Source organism: Macrobrachium nipponense, chromosome 31 (assembly GCF_015104395.2).
Source record: "Macrobrachium nipponense isolate FS-2020 chromosome 31, ASM1510439v2, whole genome shotgun sequence".
Lineage (NCBI taxonomy): Eukaryota > Metazoa > Arthropoda > Malacostraca > Decapoda > Palaemonidae > Macrobrachium > Macrobrachium nipponense.
This window is the reverse complement of record NC_061093.1, coordinates 18,850,754-18,862,997: the sequence shown is the minus strand read 5'-3', so window position 1 is coordinate 18,862,997 and position 12,244 is coordinate 18,850,754. Positions and strand designations below refer to the sequence as shown.

Sequence of the window (12,244 nt, the reverse complement as noted above, 5' to 3'; positions counted from 1 at the left end):
ACTATTCATTTTTAACAAATTACTCAAAATAAAATAAAAACCACTAATATAATTTGGCTTAAGAAGCTAAACAATTGGAAATGTCAATATCCAGTAATAATCTTATAATATACAAGGAACCAACAGATGCATATAAACATAAATAGTACTCAACAAGGCTATTATTTGTTCCCATATGAAGCTCCTGGGATTGCAGTCTACCATAAACGGAGTAGCACTTTCCAATTACTGTATTTGGGGAGGACAGAAGATATTAAGATCAAGTGCTGATATATTTTTTTTTATTGATCAGCTTTTAGTTCTATTTTTCTCACATGTATTGAAGACCCTCAAAGTTTGCAAATGACAAGGCCATACCTATACAGTATCACTGTTGAGTTTATACAAGAGTAGTCTTAGAATGTAATGCAACCCAGGAGAAAAATCAATTAACTCTGGTTCCTTCCAATTTCACACCAAAAATGACACAAAGAACACAGCTTGTTATGCTAACAAGAAAATAATGCTAAATAAAGCAATTAAGACTAATTCACAAACATAACAATAAGCAACATATGAAAATGTATGGATTCTAAATATCTTTTGGGGGTTCATATTCATTTGCCTTCAAGAATTTACAACCATCTCCTTTTAATGGTGAATCTATTACAGGCAATAACCAAGCAATCTTCCAGTTCCTTCCCATGACATCAATAATATTTTGGCTTAAGTTAAGATTGTAATCCCTTATATCATGTTTCATTTCGTACTGTGTCTGGCCTCGATAAATAGCTCGTGCCTGTATCATGAGAATGTAGCCAGCCATTCCAAAAGTTACAAGGCCAAGTGTGTGTAAAGTAGCAACAACAACACCCCACATATTAATTGCACCAAATAATAATGAAAAATGAGGGGCTAATAAAGTAAGGAAGAAGTATACAAGGGGAAGGTTTATAGTACTGTACACATAATCCCACTGGTAACAAAGGCCATAGAGTGCCCCAATGAATATATATAACACCCCTACTAGGAAGTAGCGGTGGTTGTGGTAGCCAATACAACAGCCTGAAAAGAAGTCATGTTCAAGTTAAAAATTATATACCTAAATTTAATCTCACTATAGCAAAACATAATTCCTATGAATATAAATATAACACAACAAATTTTTCAAAAAACCCATTAATTATAGGAGGATTATCCTCTCAGCCCTATGAGTCGTGCTGTGGCATGCTCAGTTCTCATGAAAGATGAGGTTATTTGTTGAGACATATCTGTGGATCCACATGGTACATTCATTGAATTATAACTTACTGTCCACATTGCAACAGATGGAATGCATTAATTTTTTTTCATTGTAACATGTAAAATATGAAATAATGTTTACACACAACACAGCATTCATCACTGGACTTAAGAGGATATACATAGCAAACATTGAATCTTAGCAATATTTTGCAAACTTCATGTATAAGAATACAATGTACAAGTACTGCAATTATTTAATGTAATTACAAAAATACTAAACTCATGAAAGACAGTATTGCTTGCTAACCAGTAAATTTGCAGTGGTGGTCCCTTTTCAGGATGCATTCATCACAAATGTGGCAGTGATATGACCTTGGTGGATAATTGGCTTGACAAATGGAACAATATCCCCAGCCTGTTGATAAGAAAGAATGTTTCAGAGTTGCATTACTGTACTTCGACAAGGTACCACAAGCGCTATGTGCCTAGATAGGTGACTATTTAATGAAAATACTCCACAAATATAATAATAATTTTGTATTTTACCAGTTAAATAACTAATCCCACAAATCTCTTCATTATTTGTCATTTTTATCACCTTAATATAGATGAAAGACGTTGACTACCGTGAAACTCAACTGAAACACGGGAAGGAGGGTGCTATTTCATGGCAAGGAACCACACCAATCAAGAGCTCAAAGTTCGATCATTAGAGCCAAGCACTCAGCTTGGCAGAGTTGTCTGGTCGAGCAGAGTCGAGTGAACTGAGCAGGTCACCACTACATAATTAAGAGTGGTAATCATCAACGAAAAACTATCACTTCTTCCCAATTAACTGTTTTGCTTTGAGGCCGAAGGTCCAATACACGAGGACGGTACTTGACCATTCACCTAGAAGGTGTTGCATGCAGTTCCAAGCTCTGCATAACTCCAAACCAGACTGAGGAGCAAACTCATCTGTACTGGTAAAAGGTCGTCTCGCTTCCAAGCACTCGTGATAGTGGGCGCTTGGCAAGTGCTAGAATTGGTAAGAATTCCCACGCTCAGCGAGAAAACCCAACTCTTGTAAGAAATAATCGGGCGAGACACTCGGCCTGGTACTCACCAATATAATGAAGCCGAGACTCCCGATTATTGTAATACTTATTGTGAGTGCCCGTTGCCTGAGTGTTTGGAATCACAGAAAAAACCAAATCCCACTCTGTGAACACCAGAAATTCCAAGGAATTTAATGGCTTAACCAAGACTCCTGATCTTTGTAATAACAGTTACCGGGATGTCGTCTCGCCCTAGTGTTGGAAATGTAGAAAACCATCCATAACACTCTGAGAATGCCAGACATTCCAAGGAATTCGAGCATTCAGCGAGATTATTGGATATTGTAGTAACAATTATCAGGAATTCTCATCTCGCCCGAGTGTTTGCAGGTCTTAGAAGACCAAAACACTTGGAGAGTGCTAGAAAAAACAGTCCTAAATGTGAGCATTTTAAGACTGGAATGCAAGTACTATTTAACAGAATATACACTCAAGGCTCCCAAAACGCAAGAACCCATAGGGGACTGCAAATTGGAATCTGTTCAAAGGACAGAAAAGGCCAGGGAGACATAGTCTCCAGATTTGACATAAGATCCTTCCTCAACGATGGTGACGTACGTCCTGTAGGATCCTAAGATCAATGAACGTAGTCCCCGACACTGAATCCTACGGACGGCGCACTGCAGGATCCTTCCTATTTACCTCCCCCCTCCCGGTGTAGCCATAGGAAATAGAGGGAATAGGTGAGGAAGACTGGAAGCTCTCACTCAGCTTGCTAGCAGAAGTGAGTCACAGGTAGCTATCAACCTGCGGTGATGACCGCGACACAAGTCTAGGAAAGTGTTATCGTCTGGAGAAACGCTTTCCCAAGGAGGGTTACAAAACTCTTGCACCGCAGGAAAAAACATCGCCATCACCAAGACCAGTCGGTCACGCGAACGTGGCCGTGGTCTGGGTGGGGCTGAGCATGCACCTGACTGGAGAGGGCCGGTACCATCCTCTGGCGATGCGTCCAAGTCCTTGTTGAGACCGAAACCTCTCAAGAGGACCAAATGCGGGACCCCCTACCGGTCTCATTGCGTGCACTGTCCTGCAGGAACATCATGTCAACCCTGGGTACCAAGCAATCACCGCGAGAGCTATCTCCGACAAGGCGTAATCACCTGAGTGACTCGCTCCTTTCTTCCCTCAGTGCCTGAGTTGTGACAGTGAGCAGACTCAGCATCACTGACTCTGGATGCATGCAAATCTGAAGATTTACGTGCACTTGGAGAAACTCACAAACGAGCGCCCGACACGGAATTAGTCTTAGCAGCAGAAGTACGAACCGAAGTTTGCACTTCAAAGGCTCCCAACAAGCTAGGCCCTGGGGACAGCGTGACGCTTCCTGTTCCTGAAGGAACAGGCAAGCCAGCAGAAGACCCAACTGCCTCCTCAGTTTGAGGAGGCAGACCCTTACTAGTCCCATGACGAGACTTCTTGGGGGGGGGACTACCTTCACCTTCTTCAGCAGGGAGCTTTAGAAGTCGAAGGGGTGGAGGTTGATGAAAAATATGATGATTCCAAAGAGAAAGATGACAACACTTGACGTGCTCCCTTCCTCCTCGACTTCTCCTACAGAATGAGGTACATTTACCAGTAGGAATAGAGTTAATAATCACAGGGCAGTGGTGAAGGCTTTGTCCAGTGACCACACGCCCCCTACTCCATCTTCATCTGATGGCTAGCGAAAGGACGAAGGAGAAGAGGAAATACCAAAAGAAAGAAGAAACAGAGGACAAACCTCCGAAGTTCCCCTCGGTAATTTCCAAAGCATAAGCGTAAATTTCGGATGAATACGTCTTGTCCCTAATGTTAAAGGGTAAAAAATATGTAATAAGGATGTTGGCACACCCTTGCTGCCAACCCTTAACACAAAGCATAAAGGCGGCTAGCAAGGCTATCACAAAAAGTGGGTTTGCATATTAATTATTAAGTCAATTAATTATTAATATCAAACACAGTATATACATATTTATTCAAAATAACAAATTGAAGATCCCACTGGAAAAATTGTAATTAACGGCCAAAAGCAAAGTGTTTACATCCCGGCAGGCGGGCCTCCCCGCCTACCAGACCACAGTTACTGCCTAACCACCTTGTTCAAGAATTTAACGGTTATATTCCAGCCTACGCTGAAAGTAATTCCTTATGTAAAGGACAGAGTTTGTATATCGTGTAGGAACAAAGACCTGTGAGTAACACTCACCTAACAGTATATACCTCAACAGAATTGTACCTATTCATCATTCTAATGATCCCAACACAAGGGAACACAAACAACAAACACTAACAGAAAGCATAAAAGACAGTCTTCTGATGGCAAGGCCAAGGTACTGGTAAATACAGTAATAGAAGTTAAGGCGGGAGTAAGCTACCTAATCCTGACCTTAAACAAAAGAAACAAAAACAAAACAAAAAATCTTAGGAGAATGCATTTCTCCAACATAATCAGCCAATAATATGACAGCTGGAAGTCATTACACCACATAAAACAAAAACAGACAGCAAAATTGTACAAACAAGAAGTTTCCTCTGGAGAAGTGTTCACTTTATTTTAATCAATCTGCTACCACAGCAGTTAACATATTACTAATACCTATAGTACATTACTTTCGTTTTGGAGGTCTGCCAACAACTAACATTGATAAGCTTAGATTTGTATAAAATAGTGGTTTATATTTGTGTAAGACTACAAAATTATAAAATATGGAACATCACACTAATTTACTGCTTAAGTTCACTTACCAGGCTTAAGAACTGATGGTAGGAAAGAAGTTCTTCCACTAGCATCAGTCCTTATAACAAGCAGCAAATTGTGGAAGATATTGTAGAAGATAAACGATGCAGCAGTAATGTGAAAAAGAACTGTTCCATTGATTTCAGTGTGGTAATGAGGCAACACTACTCCACCAAGCCATACAACAGCAAATGGTATGCCAATTACCATGAACAAGAACAGGCTTCTGTCTGTTGCATTTCTCGGAATGATTGTTGTTTGCCTGCCCATGTTGATTGTAGGTCATTAAATACCTAAAAATGGGATAAACTTCATTTTATAATGAATTTCTAAAGAGAAAAAAATACTTGCTTAACATTCTTAAAATATAGTATATGCCAATTCATAATTAATGTACGGTGCTTTTTTGTTTTACATAGCTAAGATCAGACAATGATTCATTACTCTGATTTTTTCCATCTGTCCATCAGCCTGTGGTGTTTGCGTATGGTAACAATGCATCCTGGGCTTTAGATAGTTACATTCAACAATGATGATAATATCCCATTTCAAATATTAACGGTGTAATTAGCATACAGTAATTTATTAAAACACTTTTCAGTTGCAAATGTACACCCAGATATCCTTTTAATTACCTAAAACTTACACATTGCGTACCTAATTATTTAAAGCCCGGGACGCAGTGTTACCATGCGAAAACACCACACGCGGATGGACAGATGGAAAAAAACAAAGTATAGATATTAGGTAGTGACTTCCCACAATCATTATTACGTAGCCTAGCTATCAAAGTGTTACTAGGTACTACTAGGTAGGTATAAATCACAAGACAGCCTTAAAATTAAGTGATTAATGTCTCTGCCCAGAAATTAATAACCCTAGGTGTAGAAAGCAGATACTAGCTAGCCTAGTTACTACCTAGCTACCTACCTCGCTACTACCTCCTAGGCTATATCCTGGGCTATCGCCCGCAAAGACACCTGATGCTTTGCACACGAGAATAGGCTATACCTAGCTACTACCTAATTTCATAGTTACCTATAAATACTGATTCGGTAACCTTTTATCATAACGTAAAATATATAAAATAGGCATTTTGAGAAATTAAATCAACAAGTGCCATACCAGAACTTTCAATTGACATTCAGAGAAATTAAATCAACAAGTGTCATACCAGAACTTTCAATAGACATTCAGAGAAATTAAATCAACAAGTGCCATACCTGAAGTTTCAATATCACTTATCTTTACCGACCGACAGCGGTGCCAAGCAATAGGGAGTTTGTTTACGCGGGGGCGTTTTCTAAATACCGAGTAGTTAAGCACTGAGACTTCTTTCACGCTATTTCAGAATGGGAGGTCTCCATTCATTTGAAAGAATTGAAAGGAAGCAAATTCATTAATTATCACGATGGCATTAATGATTAGAACACAATTAACGTAATGAAAATTAACTAAAAAGTTGCCTTAACTAGGACTTGTATTTTGTTGCTCTTGGTGAAAAAGAGCATTTTCCTTCTTTCTACGGGGTGGGCTTTTAACAGGTAACTTTTGTTTAAGTGCTTAATGCTCTGCTTCTGATATTTTCATGACATTGCACCACTTTTGAATGTGCTCATATTATGTTTTATGAAGAAACCCCTTTACTTAGTAAAAACAGTAAATAAGTGTAGAGAATGTTCATTATTAATGACTGTAGTATTACTAGAATGCACGGAGACCTCGTGTTAACAAAGATATTACTTGTTGGTACATAATCAGTCATATTATCTTAGTTTACTTGAGGCCCCACGAGGATCTCATAAACAACAACTTCTTTGCCTTCCTTTGCTTTACCTCTTCATAGCACTTTATAGTGAATTTTTACGAGATTATCATTTCTCAATTCAGCTTCCCTTCATTTGTAAGGCTATAAATTTTTAGGTAAATATCCCGTGACAGATCTGCTGAGTCACTGAAATTTCAAGTTCGACAGTATTGCAATTGCAGTCACCTTTTTATTTTAACTCGATCAATAATGAGGTTTTCCTCTTATCAGATCTACAACTATTCCCCTTTTGCTAGCCATCATACGTTTTCAGTATTTGTCACTAGACTTCCTGATGTTTTTTTGTTTTTTTTTTCTTTTTTCCCAGGTACAAGGCAACCCTTATCCCAAAGAAAAAGCACTCGGCAAGCACGAATGCTCTCTACCACATCTCGGATGGTTTATATAATATTGTGAGCCTGAAGTCAGGGGCGTCATTTGGGGTTGGGGGGGAGGAGGCAGTGAGGGGCGCTCGCCCCCAAGCTTTCTAGAGGGCCTCCAAATCAGCGATAGGAAAAAATCTATATGTATATATATTTATTTTATCATTATTATATGGTTCAAGTGTAGAGAGGGATTAATTTAAATTAGTTATTTTTAACATGTTCGGAACAATATAAATAATACATAACATAATAGTTACACATTCATAATTAACAGTAATAAAAGGTACCAACTTTTCATAGAGGCACAGAAAGCAGAAGACCTGCGAGTTTTGACAGAAAGACCTGCTATAAAAAGATGGTCTTACTCTTATGGTAAGTTGCCAGTGCCTCACAAAGTTGAAGAGCGCTCTGTAGCTGTAGCAAGTGGACTCTACAAGCAGTTGCTGTCTTTCGAGTTTGTAGTGATCCTTCATGTTGCAGAACAAGTCTTGAACGTTACCAACAGCTTGTCAGACCAGCTACAAGCAAAGGAATTATTGGTATCTGGAGCTTGCTATCTCATACAGTCAACTATATCTTTGACAAGGCTAAGATTTTTTTTTTTTTTTGCTGCATGTGAGATTGATATAAATAAACTAGAAAGACTCCAATGAAGTGGGCAGACCCAAGAGGATCCAAAAGATCTCATTCAAGTTAAAAGACTTTAACTCCTTCAACTGTAGGAATGAGTGGGGACAATACAAGTCTTGCTCCTGAGATATCATTGAAAAGAATCTGTTTTGACATATTAGACAGATTTCTCTCTGAGATGGAGAATAAATTCACTCATAATGTACCACTGATAGCAACGATGAATGCACTTGACCGTAATTCTAACGACTTTTTAAACGACAAGAAACTGTCCACCATAGTGAGTTTTATAAGGATATACACAGAGATGAAATCCTTCTAAATGCCCAAATTTCTGTAGCAAAGATTCACTTTCTAACTAAGAATTAAAAGCATAAGAATTTGTTTGGATTGTATTTTTGTATGATGAACTCAAACCATTAGAGTGTGCCTACTCAGAAATTCTTAAAATCGTTAAAATTCTCATCAACCTTCCAGTAACTACTGCCAGCAATGAACGACTGTTCTCAGTGCTTAGTTTAGTGAAAACGTATCTACGAAGGAGGTATCCACTAAAGTAGTAGACAATATTTGAAATGCATGAAGCATGTTTATTTTGAAATTTCCTCAGATGAACCTTGTTAAAATTACATACCATTTTATCCCTGCACATTTTCCCAAGCTTAAGATGTTCCTGTTCACATCAACTTTTCCTGTTTTCCTGAATGACCCTTGTGTAGGGAGAGAGATACATTTAATGCAACATGTTAAATTGCAGATATTATAGGACCAATACTATAGTACATAACTTGATTTGTTTAAAAATTTCCACTACCTTTCCAGCTTCATTTATTATTTCAAAATTTGATGTACAGCATTTTTAAGGAATAAAAATTCTTCGAACTTTCTTTACAAAGTAGCTTCAAATTGCTCGTATTTTGTTGATATTTTTAAAACTTTTCTCGGGGCCCCCTTACAGCGGCTCCCAGATCCCCCAGCTGATTAGGCTCGCTTCGTTCGCCACGCCCCCCTTTAAAGATGGGGCCCCCTCAAATAAACCTTTCCCTCCCCCCCAAGGAAAAATGAAACGACGCCTTTGCCTGAAGTTGTCAACAGATTAACAAGAAATGCTAGCTACAGTAAAGATTTCTTTCTTTCTCTTGTTGATTATTATATATATATATATATATATATATATATATATATATATATATATATACACACATCATCAGTCTGTTGATATACAGTGTGTGTGTAAAGATATATGCCACGAAGGAAAATTAACAACGGAGTATCCGCGAGACCTTTCGATGTTCAAACGCCCTTACTAAGCAGTTCACCTGCTTAGCAAAGGACGTTTGGACGTCGAAAGGTCTCGCGGATACTCCGTTATTTATTTTCCTTCGTGGCATATGTCTTTATTTATGGATTTATCACGTTCCTAACTTTCGTGATTCAGTTATACACAGTGTGTGTGTGTGTGTGTGTGTGTGTAAACACCAATGCATCCACTCCGGATCTGGATGTGTATCTATGAATTTTGTGGCTTTGTGTACTGTTATTATATCTTATTTGTGGTGAATTTATAGGAAATATATTTCAAATATTGGTAAAGAAAAGATAAATGACGAGAGTATCGAGGTAACAACATAACAATGGTAATCTCCCTAGCGTGAAAATATTGTTTACAATGACTTTGTTGAATGTTACCCCAGGTACTATTTACCCCTGACGCGATGCCTACAAACGTTGCCTGGAATCAAGTATCAAAGTAACTTGGGGATAGATTTTCTTTGGTGATCGGTGAGTGTTGTACAACGTAAACACTGCCACGGTCAGAAGACATTTTATAAGTCCAATACGATAAATCATATTTCGCATGTGCTGAGGAACATTATTTACAAGTATGGAGAGCATCAATGCTTCATGGACAGCCCCTCCCGGGGCTGCCCAGCCTATGGGTATCCAGTCTACAGCTGGAGCTGTACCTGTTATGAATGATAAAGGTGAGACCCTGCATTTACCTATCTACTATAGTTAGCCTAGCATTCCAATGCATTCATTATTTGGTATAGGTACTACTAGATGCTAGCGTGAATTTAAACTCGTCAAGACCAACTAGGCTGTGGAAAAGAGGGTTAATCTAAATAATGGCTCGTCGGGTATTTCTTTGGAAAGCACAGGACTGAGGCAAAACTTAGGCTACTTTAGGCGGTAGGGTAAACAACCGCAGACGATTCATCGTTATCGCGCAGGCCAGGCCTTATTCACTCGATATTTAATTAGTGAAACAAGAACACAATTACAACTTTAAGCATAACATTCGAAAGATTGAAGTTTCGTCAACTTAATGTGATACATGAAAGCCCCATACGAACTAAGGTAAAACACCATGTACGATCAATGTGTACCACCCCAAAAAAAGTACATTATTACGCGTCCTGACACCGGAGATGGGCATCAGTCCCGACTTGTTGTTGGTGAGAAACGGAGCTAAAGACCTCTACTCTCCTTTTGAAGTAAGTATTTTCTCCAAAGTTAGAAATTAAGGCCAAATTTTAAGATTTAAACAGGGTAGTGAAAAGGGTGTACACGGCAGTCCAAATCTCACCAAAACGCTTTCAACATTTTTACTTACAACTCGAAATATTTAGAAGATTGACGCCATCTCGATGTTTACGGAGTCGCTTGTGTCAATAAACTTCCCATTTCCTGTGATAAATCCGCACACCACTTGTACCCACAGACGCTGGGGCACTTTCATCACAGCAATCAGAACACGGAAACTTACCAGCACGTTTGTTAGTAAACAACTGTTTTGGTAGAAGACGACGACGGAGCGTGCACTTGGATAATTTTTTAAGTAAATAGTAGAACATCAATATTTTACATATTTATGATGATTAATTTGAAAATATTCGTTATTGAAAAAGTAACTCTATTCTGACTCAAATTTAAGTAATTATGTTTTGGAATTAGAACGTTCGTTTAAGTCCTGTATTGTGACGTCACGACATCTTGGCTTTCGTACCTATTGTAAATAATTGCTTTACTCAACTTTCTTGCAGAACAGTTTACCAGTTATTCATGCAGATTATCAGCTATTCATGTAATTGTTATAATCGTAATACGCATATTTATCTTTATTTACTTTTTGGATATATGAAGATGTTTTACTGCCGGATTATCGCTGTAGTGTGACGCAATCGTTTTCGGTCCCTGGGCCTCTGTCTGTTTTCGCACCATAAGAAATTATTGGGCTGAATTTGCAATGACCAGAAAGTCGTTAAAAGAGGAAAGTTAGCATTGAGGGGCATATGTTTTGATTGCGAAAAATAAAAATTTATTCAAAAGTAAAAAATACTTGATTACAAAAAAATTGATTGACAACTAAGCAGCATACCTACTATTTATTTTAGAGGCAGTGCAAGCACGTTTTTGGGCAATACCTCTTTCTGTAACGAACACTCGTATCAGAACGAGATTTTGCTATACGTAGTGCATTACACCCAGTGCCATAATTTATTAGGGTATCGTGAATCACTAATCGTAAAGAATAACGACACTTGTCCTTGTACCAAAAGACAAAAACTCCATTATGCAGAAATGGATACGAATGCGTAAAAAACTCCACCTACACCCCCCCCTCCACCACCACCCCTTTCCTTCTTCCTTCCTTCGCCTTCCTTTCTCTCTCTCTCTCTCTCTCTCTCTCTCTTCTCTCTCTCTCTATCTCTCTCTCTCTCTCTCTCTCTGTTGCCATTCGGTATGTGTTCACCCTCCAATCTGGGTATAAGGCTTACACAAAACGTGGAAATTGGTGAAATTAGGCTATGTATTAGAAGTATATATACATGAATATTAAAGCAATTTTATCATTATTGCATTACTATGACAACTAGAATTCATGGAAACAGTTTATAATAATGAATCGGCGTATGTGTGAAGCCTCCACTAATGTGGCAACGATGATTTTGCCATTCTTAGCATGCAAACATTAAAGGTTACATTTATTTCTGGCATACAGTTATTAAAGAAATTCAAAATACTAATACGTATAGACTTAAATCAATGAAAAGTGCTAGCAAAAACAAAAAAGCAAAAAAAAATATATATATATATATAATCCACTTATCCGTAGTTGTTCCTCTATGGTTTTCGGCAGCCAGATGTATGACAAGGTTAGAAACATTGGATTGTATCTACTTTAGAAATATCTGTAATTTTTCTGGGTAATTTGGTTGCAAAAAAGGGATAATATACATGAATTAAATTAAAATTTTTAAATAACAAAGTAAAGTTGAACTAAATAATGAGTAAAGTAAACAATTTAGGGAATAAAACTTTGCAGTTTCGTCGTCTGCTGTTCGTAACTGTGTTTGTGGCGCGCGTGCTTAGGAAC

General features: G+C 38.1%; 2 protein-coding genes across 5 annotated transcripts in view; one reads left to right on the top strand and one right to left on the bottom strand.

Annotated features, from left to right (window-relative positions):
- Positions 1–267: 267 nt before the first annotated feature.
- On the bottom strand, positions 268–6,541 carry LOC135206667 (probable palmitoyltransferase ZDHHC24). Of its 4 annotated transcripts, none has more exons than XM_064238038.1 (4): positions 6,264–6,541; positions 5,248–5,333; positions 1,532–1,639; positions 268–1,044 (listed from the first exon to the last, which is right to left on the bottom strand). In XM_064238038.1, exons 2-4 carry the CDS (start codon positions 5,324–5,326, stop codon positions 572–574), a joined length of 660 nt encoding a protein of 219 aa, XP_064094108.1. In that variant the 5' UTR covers positions 5,327–5,333; positions 6,264–6,541; the 3' UTR covers positions 268–571. The 4 variants fall into 4 exon arrangements, with proteins under 4 accessions (XP_064094108.1, XP_064094106.1, XP_064094107.1 ...); XM_064238036.1 differs by having other exon boundaries at positions 5,049–5,333; positions 6,264–6,534; XM_064238037.1 differs by lacking the exon at positions 6,264–6,541 and adding an exon at positions 5,971–6,030 and having other exon boundaries at positions 5,049–5,333.
- A 3,047-nt stretch (positions 6,542–9,588) lies between these two features.
- LOC135206666 (microfibrillar-associated protein 1A-like) overlaps positions 9,589–12,244 on the top strand; it is a 17,450-nt gene continuing 14,794 nt past the window's right edge. The window contains exon 1 of the mRNA XM_064238034.1: positions 9,589–9,848. Coding sequence (XP_064094104.1) covers positions 9,749–9,848 — 100 coding nt within the window. The 5' untranslated portion in view covers positions 9,589–9,748. The remainder of the gene's footprint in view (positions 9,849–12,244) is intronic.

Bases quoted from the DNA above. Each gene is read 5' to 3' on its own strand.
- LOC135206667 (XM_064238036.1), bottom strand. From the start codon at position 5,310: ATGGGCAGGCAAACAACAATCATTCCGAGAAATGCAACAGACAGAAGC. The intron at 1,640-5,048 runs GTAAGTGAACTT...TCTTATCAACAG, and splicing joins ACCATCAGTTCTTAAGCCTG to GCTGGGGATATTGTTCCATT. The intron at 1,045-1,531 runs GTTAGCAAGCAA...ACTTCTTTTCAG, and splicing joins CCACCACTGCAAATTTACTG to GCTGTTGTATTGGCTACCAC.